The following is a 15,420-nucleotide window of genomic DNA, read 5'->3' as shown; positions in this document are numbered from 1 at the left end:
GGGGTCTGCCATGTCTGGTCTCCCCCCTAAGAAGAAGTCCTTCAAGAAGGTCACTCATAAGGACAAGAGGGTGAATATCCGCACAATGTCTCCCAGGGACTTTCTGCAATTTCGCACCAAGAACAACTATCTCCAGGAGAGGGAGAAGATCGATGGTGTTGAAAATGTCTGGGTTAAGGACCATTGCCGGATATATGAGATGTCATTGCAAACTTCAAGAAGAACTATGTCTCTGTCCAGTGGATTGATCTGGCACACCTTCAGCGGCACACAGAGTACTTTGGTGATGCTCTTGCTTTGATTGACAAGATGGGCCTCAAAAACATCATCACCTTCAGGACGGATTTTGATCCTACGGCAGTTGCTCAGTTCTATGTCACTGTTCACTTCTCCCATGATGAACAGCGCTCCATGATATGGATGACTGGGTCAAAGAAGATGACTGGTTCCTGGACAGAGTTCATGCAGTTCCTGCACGTTGATTTTCAGGGTGCTGACACTCCTCTTGGGCTGCGTCCTCACGCTCCAGTCCCCTCTGATAAGGGCCTCGCAAAGGACAGACTGCAGACACTATATCTGAGGAAGGGGGTGCTTCCCAAGCACCTGGACATCATGCACCGCATCTTTGGGAACACCCTCTTCCCTCGGAGTGGTAACTTCGATGAGGTCCATGGCTCCTTGGCTGAGATGTTGTTACTGTGTGAGGAGGCTATGTCTGCGGAGTCTGCTCAACTGGATATTGCAGATGTGATGTTCACAGAACTATGGAACTGCATCATCAACCGTAAGGTCCCTATCTACGGGCCTTACCTGTTTGCATACATCTGCCATAAGTGGCAACAGGCGTTTCCAGATGAGGTGCTCTACGCACAGTCTGACTACATTGTGCATGACCCAATCAAGCTACGCGTCAAGGACAGGTGGGCCAACCCATCCTCATCTTCTCAGCACATGGACACTGATACAGAGACAGCTGCTGGTAGAGGACCTGCCTCTCAGTCCCGCTCGTCTGCCATGCCATCTTGGCTATCAAGTTGCAGGACAAGATGAAGACTCTCTTCTGTATGCAGGCCAAGGGTCAGTATCAGACACACGTGGCTCAGAAGCAGAGCCGCCAGAGGCATAAGCGTGTTCTCAGGACCTTGGATGTGGACATCTCCAGTGGCTCAGAGGACGACATCACGCCTGAGGCCACTTGGATGCAGGCTCAGGGGTACCAGTGGTCGGGTGATGAGGCGCAAGAGGAGGAGGAGACTGACCAGGAGGGGACCGACGAGTCTGGTGATCCTGAATACGAGGAGTAGCTACCTGTGGCATTAGGTGTGCCCCCTTTTTGGTGTCTTGTGCCAAAGGGGGAGAGAGTCTAGGGATTTGATTTCATTCGAACTTTGCATTGCTTTGCTTTATCTTGTTTGATTTGCTTTGAACTTGGTGTGCTTCGTTTGCTATCTTGTGTGAGACATGATCTTTCTTATGTGAGATTAGATTTATTTCCACCATATGCTGTGAGTCATATGTCATATATCTCTATCTTTGTACTCTCATATTATTATCCATGCAAATCCGGTATTGTCATCAATCCACCAAAAAGGGGAGATTGTTGAGGCATAGTTTATGCCTAAGTAATTTTGGTGATTGATGACAGTACCGTACAGGACTAATCGTGTGTGTCAAGGTTTCAGGCAACACTCGTCAACGGCACAAGACGACACGACTCCTCTCTTCTGGAACGGAAGCACGGCGCCCTCCTAGACTCTCTTTATTTGAGTCATAGGAAAGCCGTACTATTAAGAGGGGATCCGTAGTGGAAAGGTTTGGGTGGAATCTATCTTTGCACACGCACACCTCTCTTTCTCCCTTTCCTTTATCTTTGGAGCGGCCCTCGCCGGTTTGTTCTTAGCTTCTCTGCAAAATGGTCCCCAGCGGTAGTACCGCTGGTCCCAGCGGTAGTACCGCCGCAGCCAGCGGAAGTACCGCCCTTGGTCAGCGGTAGTACCGCCCCTGGTCAGCGGTGGTACCGCTGGCTAGGGGTAGTACCGCCCCAGGTTAGCGGTAGTACCGCTCCAGGTGCCCTGTTCCACCTACCTAGCGGTAGTTCGTGGACGGACCCTTTTGCGAAGACTTTCTCGGCGGTAGTAGTGCTTTTGCACTACCAAGGGCCAGCGGTAGTACCGCTGGTGCCAGCGGTAGTACCGCTGGAAGCCCCAGCGGTAGTACCGCCAGGCAGCGGTAGTACCGCTCCTTCCCAGCGTTAGTACCGCTGGATCTCGGGCAGAGAGTGGGAAAACGGTCTGAATTTTCCCCCCCACTATATAAAGTGTTCTTCTAGCTGAGGAACCTTATCTCTTACCTCTCTAAGCTCCATTGTTGCTCCACAAGCTTAAAAGTGCCCGATCTCTCTCCCTAGCCAATCAAACTTGTTGATTCTTTAGGGATTGGTTGAGAAGGCCTAGATCCACACTTCCACCAAGAGAAAAGTTGATTCCCCCACCTATCCCTTGCGGATCTTGTTACTCTTGGGTGTTTGAGCATCCTAGACGGTTGAGGTCACCTCGAAGCCATATTCCATTGTGGTGAAGCTTCGTGGTCTTGTTGGGAGTCTCCAAGCTTTGTGTGGAGTTGCCCCAACCTCGTTTGTAAAGGTTCGGTCGCCGCCTTCAAGGGCACCTATAGTGGAATCACGGTACCTTGCATCGTGCGAGGGCGTGAGGAGAATACGGTGGCCTTAGTGGCTTTTTGGGGAGCATTGTGCCTCCACACCGCTCCAACGGAGACGTACTTCCTGTCAAAGGGAAGGAACTTCCGTAACACATCCTCGTCTCCATCGGTTCCACTTGTGGTTATCTCTAACCTTTACTTTGTATTTGCTTTTACTTGTGACTATATCTTACTTGTCTTAATAGGTCTTGTTGATAGCTTCTATAGGGGTCACCTCTTTGTCATATTATTTGTGAACCCGTATAGTGTTTACCTTAACTTGTTAAGATTAATTAAAAAGTGGTCGTTGTCTATTCACCCCCCCCCCTCTAGCCAACCATATCGATCCTTTCAGTTGTGTCTGGTCAAACGATGATGGATGTCACCACACCGAGAGAGCACTAAAAATATTTCGCCATCACTGGAGGAGCGAATCCGAAACTTGAGCTATCAAGTATATTGTCATACTTTTTTTATGCACCCGAAAGTTATGATCACCATGTTACACATGAAGTTTGACGAACCCCAAAGTACACCGCCCCGCGTGAAGGTACTTGATACTATCATTATGTAAGGTATTATACAGATGTTAACTTCCCTGTGATGTTACTTATAAGTTATAATTTAGTGATGATGAGATCTCAAAGTATAACAATCAATTCAGATTGTTCAACACAAGTGCTCTGCTGTAATTGTATCCTTAAAGTTGTGACGTCCTTTCTTGCACTAACGTATGCCCATGATTAGGAAAATAAATCATAATGCAACGCTTGAGTTAGTCTTAGAGGCGAGACTAAAAATCATTTTTGTCGTTATTATTCCACAAATGCACATGCGTTTTTCCTCTAAGCCTCTTAGATATACGGACTCGAGAACCATTGCAATTGTAGCACAGAACATAAACATAATTACAAACAGGCAAATAAATAATAGTATTTATTATTACTTTTATGGCATATTTTTTCAGTTTTACATTGTTTTTTGGGAACAAAACTAATAAAAATGGATCAAATCAAGACAGAGGGAAAGCGATCGATAAATCATTGTAATATGGGGCCAAATCATCTAAATCAAACAAAAGCGGGCAAATTATCAAATCCCAAAGTAACATGGGGCAAACAATCTAATCTTCCCACATCCCCCGTGTTTGCTTTACTCCCATCGCCACGGTCTCCCTCGTCGCCGACCCTTCGACCATCAATGGAAACCTCGACTTCAGAACCACTCCCATCGTCCAAACCCATGACAGCGACCACTGACCCATGTCCCTCTCCGATTCCAACTCCTCCACCCCGAATAATTTTTGGAATACGTGATGGACATTTTGTAAATATATAGTGAACATTTTTTAAACACACTGTGATCATTTTTTAAACACACATTAAGTACTTTACAAATACATGTATATTTTTATAATGCATGTGAACATTTTTTAACTATGTGGTGAATAATTTTAGAACACAAATTAATCATTTTTCGAAATACATGTTGGATATTTCAAAAATATGTTGAACATACTTTCAAAACTGCCCAAACACTTTTAAAGTAAATGCATATTTTAAAATACCAGGAGGATTTTCGAAGTCCATATTTCTTTTTCTATATTCTTACTGGGTATATTAGCATATTTTACCAAAAATACATTAATATTTAATAACATAAAAACAAATATATATTTTGCACGGATCCAGGTGTGTTCCGCTACAAGCGACCCGTCCTTAGAGTAAGCTGGCCCAATAGGGCAGAGAAAGGAGCCATCCCATCGATTTTTACTGGTTTTGTACTCCCTCAGTAAACTAATATAAAAACGTTTAGATCACTATCTTAGTTATCTAAACACTCTTATATTAGTTTACGGAGGAAGTAGAAGATTTTTTTCTATGGGGTTTTTTTCGGCTCATGATTTTTCCATTTTTTGGAGTTTTTCCTTTGTTCTTTCATTTGCGTGAACCACCGCCAAATGTTTCAAAATTTTCATGTTTACCTCCTTTCTCCTTTTTCAGTTTTATATTTCCAATTTTCAGTACACATCGACATTTTTTAAGTACACTTAATTTATGGATACACGTCAAACATTTTCTGAATATTTTTTTACCATTTTGTAAATATAGTATGCATGTTTTTTCAACGGGGAACATTTTCTATACATGCATTGAATATTTTTTGAATACATGGTGAATAATTTTATAACACACTTTCAACATTTTTCAAAATTCATGGTCAACATTTGAAAAATATGTCGAACATACTTTCAAAGTGCATGGACACTTCCAAAAATACTAGAAGAATTTATAAAAGTACATGAACACAATTTCCATTTTTAATGAAAATATTAGCTTTATCATACGGAAAAAATAGTTATTTTTTACATGGAAAAGGAGAGATGATAAAATTACTTATAACTTTCGGCTGACCCAGGTGGGGCCGCTAAGAGCAAGGCATGGATACTCCACAAATGACACTCACTGATTGATTGCAACTACTCTCGATGTGTGTGGGCATTCTCGAAAGAGGACCTTTTTCAGCACATGTGCACACATAGAGAGGAACAAGCTAAAAATAGCTATTTGTGACGAGTGAATCCCTGCCACAAGATGAGTTTACCACAATGATTGTGATACTCTCGGCCATTTGGGCAGCGCGGAGGAAGATAACCCATGCGGGAATTCATACATCACCTTTCTCCACTCATGCTTTCATCACGAGCTACATCTCTGATTTGCAGCAAATCCAGAAGCCCGTGAAGGTTGCACGTGCAGCCACCCCACACCCAAGTACGTGGCTGCCTCCACCGGATTACCATATGACGATCAACGCTGATGCGCCTGTATCTCGAGGTGGCGGCTTTGGGGCTGTGGGCACGATTTGTCGCGACAACTCAGGGGTATTTCAAGGTGTCTCAGCAGTCATCTTCAGCCATACTGAAGACCCGGAGGTTCTGGAGGTACTAGTCATCAAGGAGGCACTCACGCTTGCGTAAGATCTTTATGATCAGATAATTTGTTGCCTCAGATTGCAAGACTGCTATTGATGCAGTCAAGGAAGGAACATTCAAGGGAGGAACCGCGACGTCTTATGGAGCAGTAACACTTGAAATAAAGGAACAAGCTAGATCTTTTTCTTCTTGTATTTGTAGTCATGAATTTTGGACCTCGAATTTCGAAGCTCACAACCTCGCGAAGCATGACTTAACGTTGGGGACCGGTCGCCATGTTTGGTTAGGCCACCCCGACGAGCTTTTGAGGAAAATAAGAATGTCTTCGGGATCAAGTGGGACCCACACTTTATTGTACCGAGATAGAGGGAGAGCTGACATTAGTCTATAAGTATTTCGGTCGTTATAACATGACAAACGATGTTTGAGAAGACATTAATGGCGTCTAGTGGTATTTTTGAGCATGCGCCAAATGAAGCGATGTCATTTTTAAGCAGCTGAAATTTTTAATGACAAAACTGAATAGTGAGACACAAACAATAGCATGATAACCGATAAAAGCCTTGTTTTTTTTACTCTTGGTCTAGGCAGCCTAGCAGTGATGTTTTTTCCTTTTTTTCTAGCGATCTGGCCGTATGCACGCTTGCGCGCTGGGCCTGGCCCATATGCGGGCTGCTACGAGCGACGGTGCCATCGCGCTCGCTCCCCGTAGACGCGCCCCGTTTAAGCAAGCCCTAGCCTCCTCCTGCTGCTGCTGCTGCTGTGTGTCTTCTTCTCCCCGCCTCCGCACCGCCGCCTCTGCAGCCTCCCCGACGACGAGATCCACCCGCCCCCTACCTCTCCCCTGCCTCCGCCCCGTCGCCCGTCCCCGAGGTGCTCCGCCCGACCGCCCCCAGTTTGTTCTCTTCTCCGTGGCTGGATCAGCGCGATGCGTTCCTGACATTTTTTCTCTGTGTGTCCGTGGTTGGGCAGATGGAGAGGGTGCTCAAGGATGACGCCATCCAGGAGAAGGGCGAGCGCGCCAGGATGGTAACACCCCCTCCCCATCTGATCTGCTTGTTTTCCTTCTTGGTCTGTCGTCAGTCGGTTCGATGGCGCTGCTGCAGTTGTGTGCAATTAGTTTACTGATCTCATTTAGACTGCAAAATCCATGTACTATTAGACTATTAGTTCGACAAGTACCAGTTCAACAACCTGACCGTCGTCTTCGCTTAGTAGGATCTGTGGGTTACCGCGGCACACACGCACACACCGATGCTCTGTTGCTGTTGCATAATGTGCTTTTGCAACTGCGCGCAATGAGTTTACTGGTCTCCTTGGGACCGGAGAAGCAGAATGTTACTTTGTAGAATCATTGTTCAGCCTCTTTGTTTATCAAAATATATACGGAGTTCTTATTCATTTGATTTTATCCTCCTTGCAGGCATCTTTTGTAGGTGCCATGGCGATCGCAGACTTAGTCAAGACCACATTGGGACCAAAAGGAATGGTACGTGCTGCTCACAGAGAAAAAACCTGCAGACTGGGCAAAGATGGCGCCAGCCATTCGAATGCTAGAGGGTTTTCCTTGGAATTTATATGTTGGCTTGTTTATGTCCAGGACAAGATCCTTCAGTCGACTGGCCGAGGGCGGAGTGTCACCGTTACAAATGATGGCGCCACCATTTTGAAGTCACTTCATATCGACAACCCTGCTGCCAAGGTCCTTGTTGGTATCCTTTTGTTCGAGTCTACCGCTTGATGATTTTCCTGCTGAGATGGTGCTTGTTTCTAGATCTGGCAATATTGTTTTATTATAGCTTCTCCTGAACCCACTTGATTAGTTGGTTGCATGCATGTGCTCTCCAATTAAAAGAAAATGTAGTCCTTAATGATTGTTAGACATCTCAAAAGTCCAAGATGATGAAGTTGGTGATGGAACAACTTCTGTTGTTGTTTTGGCTGGAGAACTGTTGAGGGAGGCTGAAAAGTTAGTTAACATGAAGATTCACCCGATGACTATTATTGCAGGTAATCCTCATTTTAGATGCAGTTTATTCAGCATGTTATCCCTAACATTTAACAATCGTGCAACTCTTAGTTACCACCTCAATACATGCTACTAAGTCTTTGGTGAGTAATGATACAATAAGTCAATAGCAACATCTGTAGATCAGTAAGACATCTGAAGTCTGGAAAATAACATCTCATGCTTACATACTCTTAGAAAAATCACGCTTAAATGATTAAAAATCATCTCCCTCAATCTTGGCAACTTCTGGATTTAAAAAGTAAGATGGTACCTTGAAAAAAAAACCGAAAGCAGTGCACTTCTGCGTTGATGTCATTTTGGCAATGGACAACTACGACCTTTGTTTTCTGTTCCATTTTCATGTTTGCGTCTTCATTTCTTATCTCTTTTGGTTTGCTTATTAATGCAGAAATGATACACATGATATTTGAAAGAAAAAAGGATGCACATGGATACATGATGGAACTGTTTGCAAATATGTAGCTAATCATTTAGTTACATTTCAACATCTCTAATGATTCATTATCTCCCTGAACTATTAGGTTACAGATTGGCTGCTGAATGTGCCAGAAATGCTTTGTTGCAAAGGACCATGGACAACAAAGACAACACAGGTCACCTATTTAGTTACCGTCTCATACTCCCTCCGTCCCAAAATAAGTGACTAAAAAATGACCCAACTTTGTACTAAAGTTAGTGTAAAATTAAGTCATTTTTGAGTCACTTATTTTGGGACGGAGGGAGTGTATGTTTGTTAACTATATTTAAACACTCTGTAATCTTTTTTAGTAATTACTTATGTTATGTGGAAGAAAATGTATGTTTGCATTAATCACCTATTTAGTTACTGTCTCATATATGTTTGTCAACTATATTTAAACACTCTGTAATCTTTTTTAGTAGTTACTTATGTTATGTGGAAGAAAATGTATGTTTGCATTAATCATCAGGGCGGAGACTTAATTTTTTCTTTTTTATCTTCCATGAACATCACTCCATGGAATACTAGCTACCTGGTATCATTGGTTTCCTAGTTAGGACTTGGCACCGAGTCTCAAAATAAAAACTTGGGACTTGGCAGTAATTTTCAGTCAGATGTATAAAGTTTATTGCACCCAGGAATATATTTCTGACAAAAAACATTCATTGGTGCTGCAGACAAGTTCAGATCAGATCTCATGAACATTGCCATGACTACGCTTAGTTCAAAAATTCTCTCCCAGGACAAAGAGTATTTTGCTGAACTTGCAGTTGATGCTGTCCTCAGGCTTAAGGTATAATTAAATGATTATGGAAGTTGGTCATACCATATCTTTTCTATATGCGGGATGTTGCTTGAAGTCTGGATTGGTAGTTCATAGTTATTCATTCACGTTGTTACATTCTGTTGGTAAAACGCTGATTTGGTATGTGCCACACTTGTTCACTGGTGGCAGGGTAGCACCAATTTGGAATCAATCCAAATTCTGAAGAAACCTGGAGGTTCTCTTAAGGATTCCTTTTTGGATGAAGGGTATGTTCTTTCACAAACTATATTATAGGAAACCTTGGTTCTTTTTTTATCCCAACTACATTATGGTTCTATATCAGTTCGAAACTGACTGATACCCATATTACCATTTGAATCTGTTTTGTAGGTTCATTCTTGATAAGAAGATTGGCCTTGGTCAACCAAAGCGAATTGAAAACGCTAATATTCTGGTTGCAAACACTGCTATGGACACAGATAAAGTTAAGATTTATGGGGCACGTGTCCGGGTGGATTCAATGGCCAAGGTTGCAGATATTGAAGCTGCTGAGAAACAGAAAATGAGAGAGAAAGTTGAGAAAATCATTGGCCACGGGATCAACTGCTTTGTCAACAGGCAGCTAATCTACAACTTTCCTGAAGAACTTTTTGCTGATGCTGGCATACTCGCAGTTGAGCATGCTGACTTTGAGGGCATCGAGCGGCTAGCTCTTGTCACTGGTGGTGATATTGCATCAACTTTTGACAACCCAGAGTCTGTGAAGCTTGGGCACTGCAAGCTCATTGAAGAGATTATGATTGGGGAGGACAGGCTGATTCATTTCTCCGGGGTTGCGATGGGGCAAGCATGCACCATTGTCCTGAGAGGAGCAAGGTATGCCTTATTTATTTGGTGTAGCTCCTTATCATGTACTCTATTATTCAGGCATTCTGTTTTATTTGGCCGCACACTGAATACATGTGTCTTGTTGTGTACAGTGAGCATGTGCTTGATGAGGCGGAGAGGTCCTTGCATGATGCCCTATGTGTGCTTTCTCAGACGGTAACTGACACACGTGTCATATATGGTGGTGGATGGCCTGAGATGGTGATGTCCAAGGAGGTGGATGAACTTGCAAGGAAGACCCCTGGAAAGAAATCTCATGCGATTGACGCATTTTCACGCGCCCTGCAAGCCATCCCCACAATCATTGCTGATAATGCTGGTCTGGATAGTGCTGAGCTGATCTCCCAGCTCCGAGCCGAGCACCACAAAGAGAACAGCACTGCTGGAATTGATGTCATCAGCGGCGGGGTAAGCTCATGGAGACCACACTGACATGCTATGTAGCTTGTACACAGTGATATCGTTTGAAACTAACATTGTCTGGTGTCTTGCAGCTGGGAGACATGCAGAAGCGTGGGATATGCGAGGCGTTCAAGGTGAAGCAGGCCATCGTCCTGTCGGCAACCGAGGCCGCGGAGATGATCCTGAGGGTCGACGAGATCATAACCTGCGCCCCGCGCAGGAGGGAGGACAGGATGTGAGCGCTGTTTCGATGCGGCGCTCTCTTATGTATGATGGTTTGCCGAGTTTTGGCTGGGTTGCTGTGGTCCACGACTGCTTTAAAGTTTGACCGACCCCCATTTCGATTGTCGTTGAATCCCGACCCCTATAAGCGATCTGGAACTTGTAGCTGCTAGCGTTGTTCTGTAGGGAGTGGCTTGGTGTTGTTTCAGTTGATTTTCCACTAGAGGATATAGTGATGTACTTTGTGTTTGCTGTTGGATATCTATCAGCCGTTGCTATTAGTGTTGTGGACATGGCACATCTATGGCTGGAATCGGTCCCGGTTTTGATTCTGATGAGTTGTGCAACAAGATAGGACCTGTGCGCTTGGATCATTGATGATTTGTTTGACAGGTGTTTACTTGTTGAGTTATTGTTAACTGATCAATTAATTTCGATTCTCCATACCTTTGTCAGATGAGAATCTAGTTCTACTGGGCCACATTCAATCATGAACTACTAGTAGGGGTGCTTGGCTTACATAAAACTGTCACTGCGTAGGACAAACTCTGACGATCTATCTGCCTACGAGTTCTAAGTACTAAAATATATTTCAAGTCTCATAGCAATGCTATGATGCTAGTATATGATAGTACATACTGTTGTAGAGCGAACGTAAAAAGACAAATAAAGAGCCCAAATGATTTCACTTCTGCTCCATTGCAATATGACAGACCCACTTATATACAAGGTGAATGGATGTTTTAGGGAGACATTTTTTCCCCAATAGACACCTTCTGGAAAGCATTCCTCCTATACAATTGATCACATGCTTTATTTCATAAGACTCGCCGTTGATCAATTCGTCGTCTGTATATTGCTAATTGAAAACTCCTCCAAAAACCCTATGGGAAAAATTAAGAAGAAACCTTGTAATAATATGTCATCAAAAACTTCTTTAAAACCGAGTGGGAAAAATATAAGGATAAACTAGTATGACATATATCCGCACTTGTATTTATATTGTCTCGTTAAAAACCTTATATGAGAAACCATCACGGAAAACTCATAAAGGGAAAAAGAGTACAATATTAATGGTGTGAAGATCACCAACATGTTATAATTTGGGATTCTATTCCTCCTGAACTTTCCAAACATCAATGGTCTCATACCAATTCCACGAACGAGATTCTAGAATATAAACGTTGGTAGAGACATTGTGAATCTCACAATAATTTGTTTGCATATTACTCTCTTACATTTCTGCAATTTGCGAGGTAAATATTACCCATAAGCAATACAAGTGACGTTATCTTGGTAGATAATGATAATTGATTCTAATGAATCTCCACATGATCTCACATGTGACTAGTCATTCTGCGAAGACATGTATATCCTGTCAGGCTTCAATATAGTTATGGCGGAATAATCCTAGGAAGGAACAATTTAAAGTCTATTCTGAAGGCTTCCGTCGGAATACTCTTCGAGTAAATCCAGTCTTTGATATGACATTGCTCGGATCAGATTATCGGCCACTATTAGGATATCAATCCATGGTCCCATCTTGATTTTCCCAATGAACTTAATCAAGACCTTCTGTGTCTTGGACATATCTCAGGATATTCCTTACACCAACTCTAAGAGCATAATCTTCCCTAAGTAGTTTTGATGGTTGATGACAATACCTTTGCGGACTAATCATGTGCTTTTAGCTTTCAGAGGTTATCAGGTGGCACGAGACGGTTATTCTACCCCTCAAATGTTAAACGAGAAGACGGAGTGCTTCGTATGATTTAGTGTTGGTGGACTTGAGTCATAGGATAATCCGTACTATCAAGAGGGGGTCCGCAATTGGAAAGGTTGGGAGAATATCTCACGTACATATTCATCTCCTTCTTTCCTCCCCGGCATTTTGGAGCTGCTCTCTGTCCTTAGGATCATGTGCACCATCATAAGCAGTAGTACCGCTACCATGGGCGGTAGTACCGCTCAAGCGGTAGTGTCGTCGTGCGGTATCGGGTCATGTACCGCTTATGATTGTGTATGTGGTGTCTTCGGGCTCTTGTCTCTTGGTAAGCGGAAGTACCGCCGGGAGTAGAGCGGTAGTACCGCTTGGGCGGTACTGCCGCTCTCTACTTCCAGCCCCACTTCCGCTTACGTTTTTCCTCGATTGCATTCTGTTTTGAGTGGGTTTTTGAGCGACAGTTCTTAGCGGAAGAATCGCCCTGGGCGACACTACCTTACTGCCCCTTTCTTTCTTACTCGACATGGGTGTCTCTCAATGCTAAGCGAATGTATCACTTGCAGGAGCGGTAGTACCGCTTCGGCAGAATTACCGCCCCCACACGCCTGTTAGTTGACTGCACAACCCTGCACTTCTGTGCAAGCGGAAGCACCGCTCCCCCGAGCGGTACTACCTCTTTTGCACGACTTGTGGGCAAAAAAATGGTCAGATTTCCTACCACTATATAAGTGGGTCTTCTTCCCCATGGAGACTCATCTCTTATCCTTCCAAAAGCTCCATTGTTGCCCCCTAAGCTCATTCTTGCTCGATCTCCTTCCCCAACCATCAATTCTTGTTGATTTTCTAGGGTTTGAAGGGGAAGGCCTCGATCTACACTTTCACCAAGAGAAATTTCATCCCCCCACTAATCCCTTGCGTATCTTGTTACTCTTGGGTGTTTCAGCACCCTAGACGGAAGAGGTAACCTCAAAGCAATATTCCATTGTGGTGAAGCTTCGTGGTCTCGTTGGGAGCTTTCAATTGAGTTGTGAAGATTGCCCCAACCTTGTTTGTAAAGGTTCAGTTGCCGCCTTCATGGGCACCACTAGTGGAATCATGCCACCTCGCATTGTGTGAGGGCATGAGGAGAACACGATGGCCTTAGTGGCATCTTGGGGAGCATTGTGCCTCCACACCGCTCCAATGGAGACGTACTTTCCCTCAAAGGGAAGGAACTTCGGTAACACATCCTCATTTCCAACGGTTCCACTTGTGGTTATTTCTAACATTTACTTTGTGCAAAGTTATTTGTTGTTATTATTGTTGCTAGCATCATATAGGTTGTTCATCTAGTTGCATATCTAGTCAGCCTATTTGTTGCTAATCCTAAGTTTTTAAAGAAAAACTTAAAATTGGTAGTTACCTTCCCCCCCTCTAGTCAACCATATTGGTCCTTTCAATTGGTATTATACCCTCGTCTCTTTATTAAGGGTTTCACCACCCAAAGAGTATGGCTGACGACGAGGTTAGGATGATGAAGTTGCCCAAGGCATCTATTGCAAACTCGGTCTCCCGAGAGGATCTAAATGAGGCCATGTCCACCTTTAGATCCTCAATGGCCATCGAGGTCAATAACATGCTCAAAGATTTCCTTGATAACTTCAAATCGTCTACCGATCCGTTGCATTTGGTTAATCCCACAACTTCGGATACGGGGACTGATACGTCCATTTTGCATCATGCTTTTATGTTGATATTTATCGCTTCTTGGGCTGTTATTTCAGTTCACGGTACAATACTTATGCCTTTTCTCTCTTATTTTGCAAGGTTTACATGAAGAGGGAGAATGCCGGCAGCTGGAATTCTGGCCTCAAAGTGGAGCAAGTTTGAGATACCTATTCCGCGCAACTCCAAACGCCGTAAAAATCAACGAGGATTTTTTTCCGGGTTTATAAAAAATACTGGGCCGAAGAAGCGTGAGAGGGGCGCCAGCAGGTGGCCACAAGCCTGCTAGGCGCGGCCACCCCCTGGGCATGCCTAGGGGGCTTGTGGGCAGCCTGCTGGCCCACTGGCCCCCTCTTCTGCTATATGAAGGGTTTCGTCCGGAAAAAAATCAGGGAGGAGCTTTTTCGTGGATTCGCCGCCGCCATGAGGCGGAACTTGAGCAGAACCAATCTAGAGCTCCGGCAGGACGATCCTGCCGGGGAAACTTCCCTCCCGGAGGGGGAAATCGTCACCATCGTCATCACCAACACTCCTCTCATCGGAGGGGACTCGTCACCATCAACATCCTCATCAGCACCATCTCATCTCCAAACCCTAGTTCATCTATTGTAACCAATCTCCGTCTCGCGACTCCGATTGGTACTTGTAAGGTTGCTAGTAGTGTTAATTACTCTCTGTAGTTGATGCTAGTTGGATTACTTGGTGGAAGAGTTTATGTTCAAATCCTTGATGCTACTCATTACCTCTCTGGTCATGAATATGATTATGCTTTGTGAGTAGTTACTTTTGTTCCCGAGGACATGGGATAAGTCATGCTAATAGTAATCATGTGAATTTGGTATTCGTTCGATATTTTGATGTGTTGTATGTTGTTTTTCCTCTAGTGGTGTTATGTGAACGTCGACTACATAACACTTCACCATTATTTGGGCCTAGAGTAAGGCATTGGGAAGTAGTAAGTAGATGATGGGTTGCTAGAGTGACAGAAGCTTAAACCCTAGTTTATGCATTGCTTCGTAAGGGGCTGATTTGGATCCACTAATTTAATGCTATGGTTAGACTTTGTCTTCATTCTTCTTTCGTAGTTGCGGATGCTTGCGAGAGGGGTTAATCATAAGTGGGATGCTTGTCCAAGTAAGGGCAGTACCCAAACGCCGGTCCACCCACATATCAAACTATCAAAGTAACGAACGCGAATCATATGAACATGATGAAAACTAGCATGACAGAAATTCCCGTGTGTCCTCGGGAGCGTTTCTCCTCATATAATACTTTTTCCAGGCTTGTCCCTTGCTACAAAAGGGATTGGGCCACTTTGCTGCACCGTTGTTACTTTTGTTACTTGTTGCTTGCTACGAATCATCTCACCACACAATCACTTGTTACCGATAATTTCAGTGCTTGCAGATTTTACCTTCCTGAAAACCACTTGTCAGATCCTTCTGCTCCTCATTGGGTTTGACACACTTACTTATCGAAAGGACTACGATTGATCCCTATACTTGTGGGTACCCGATCGATGCCTTTCCCCTGACGATACTAGACAAAGAGGTCCACTCGATTGGTACACAACCCACATGATGTACGTCTT

At 43.9% G+C, this 15,420-nt stretch overlaps 1 protein-coding gene across 1 annotated transcript; it reads left to right on the top strand.

Moving 5' to 3' along the window:
• The first annotated feature begins 6,375 nt into the window (after positions 1-6,375).
• On the top strand, positions 6,376-10,700 carry LOC123449342 (T-complex protein 1 subunit beta). The gene is made up of 11 exons (XM_045126535.1): positions 6,376-6,505; positions 6,605-6,661; positions 7,056-7,121; positions 7,233-7,344; positions 7,514-7,642; positions 8,186-8,257; positions 8,802-8,917; positions 9,080-9,156; positions 9,281-9,766; positions 9,871-10,186; positions 10,273-10,700. The coding sequence occupies exons 2-11, from the start codon at positions 6,605-6,607 to the stop codon at positions 10,417-10,419; spliced, it is 1,578 nt and encodes a 525-aa protein (XP_044982470.1). The 5' UTR covers positions 6,376-6,505; the 3' UTR covers positions 10,420-10,700.
• The last annotated feature ends 4,720 nt before the right edge of the window (positions 10,701-15,420 follow it).

Source organism: Hordeum vulgare, chromosome 4H (assembly GCF_904849725.1).
Source record: "Hordeum vulgare subsp. vulgare chromosome 4H, MorexV3_pseudomolecules_assembly, whole genome shotgun sequence".
Classification (NCBI taxonomy): Eukaryota; Viridiplantae; Streptophyta; class Magnoliopsida; order Poales; family Poaceae; genus Hordeum; species Hordeum vulgare.
The sequence above is the reverse complement of the archived record's forward strand: the minus strand, read 5'-3'. Positions and strand labels throughout refer to the sequence as shown.

Bases quoted from the DNA above. Each gene is read 5' to 3' on its own strand.
- LOC123449342 (XM_045126535.1), top strand. From the start codon at position 6,605: ATGGAGAGGGTGCTCAAGGATGACGCCATCCAGGAGAAGGGCGAGCGC. The intron at 7,122-7,232 runs GTACGTGCTGCT...GTTTATGTCCAG, and splicing joins CATTGGGACCAAAAGGAATG to GACAAGATCCTTCAGTCGAC. The intron at 7,643-8,185 runs GTAATCCTCATT...CTGAACTATTAG, and splicing joins CCCGATGACTATTATTGCAG to GTTACAGATTGGCTGCTGAA.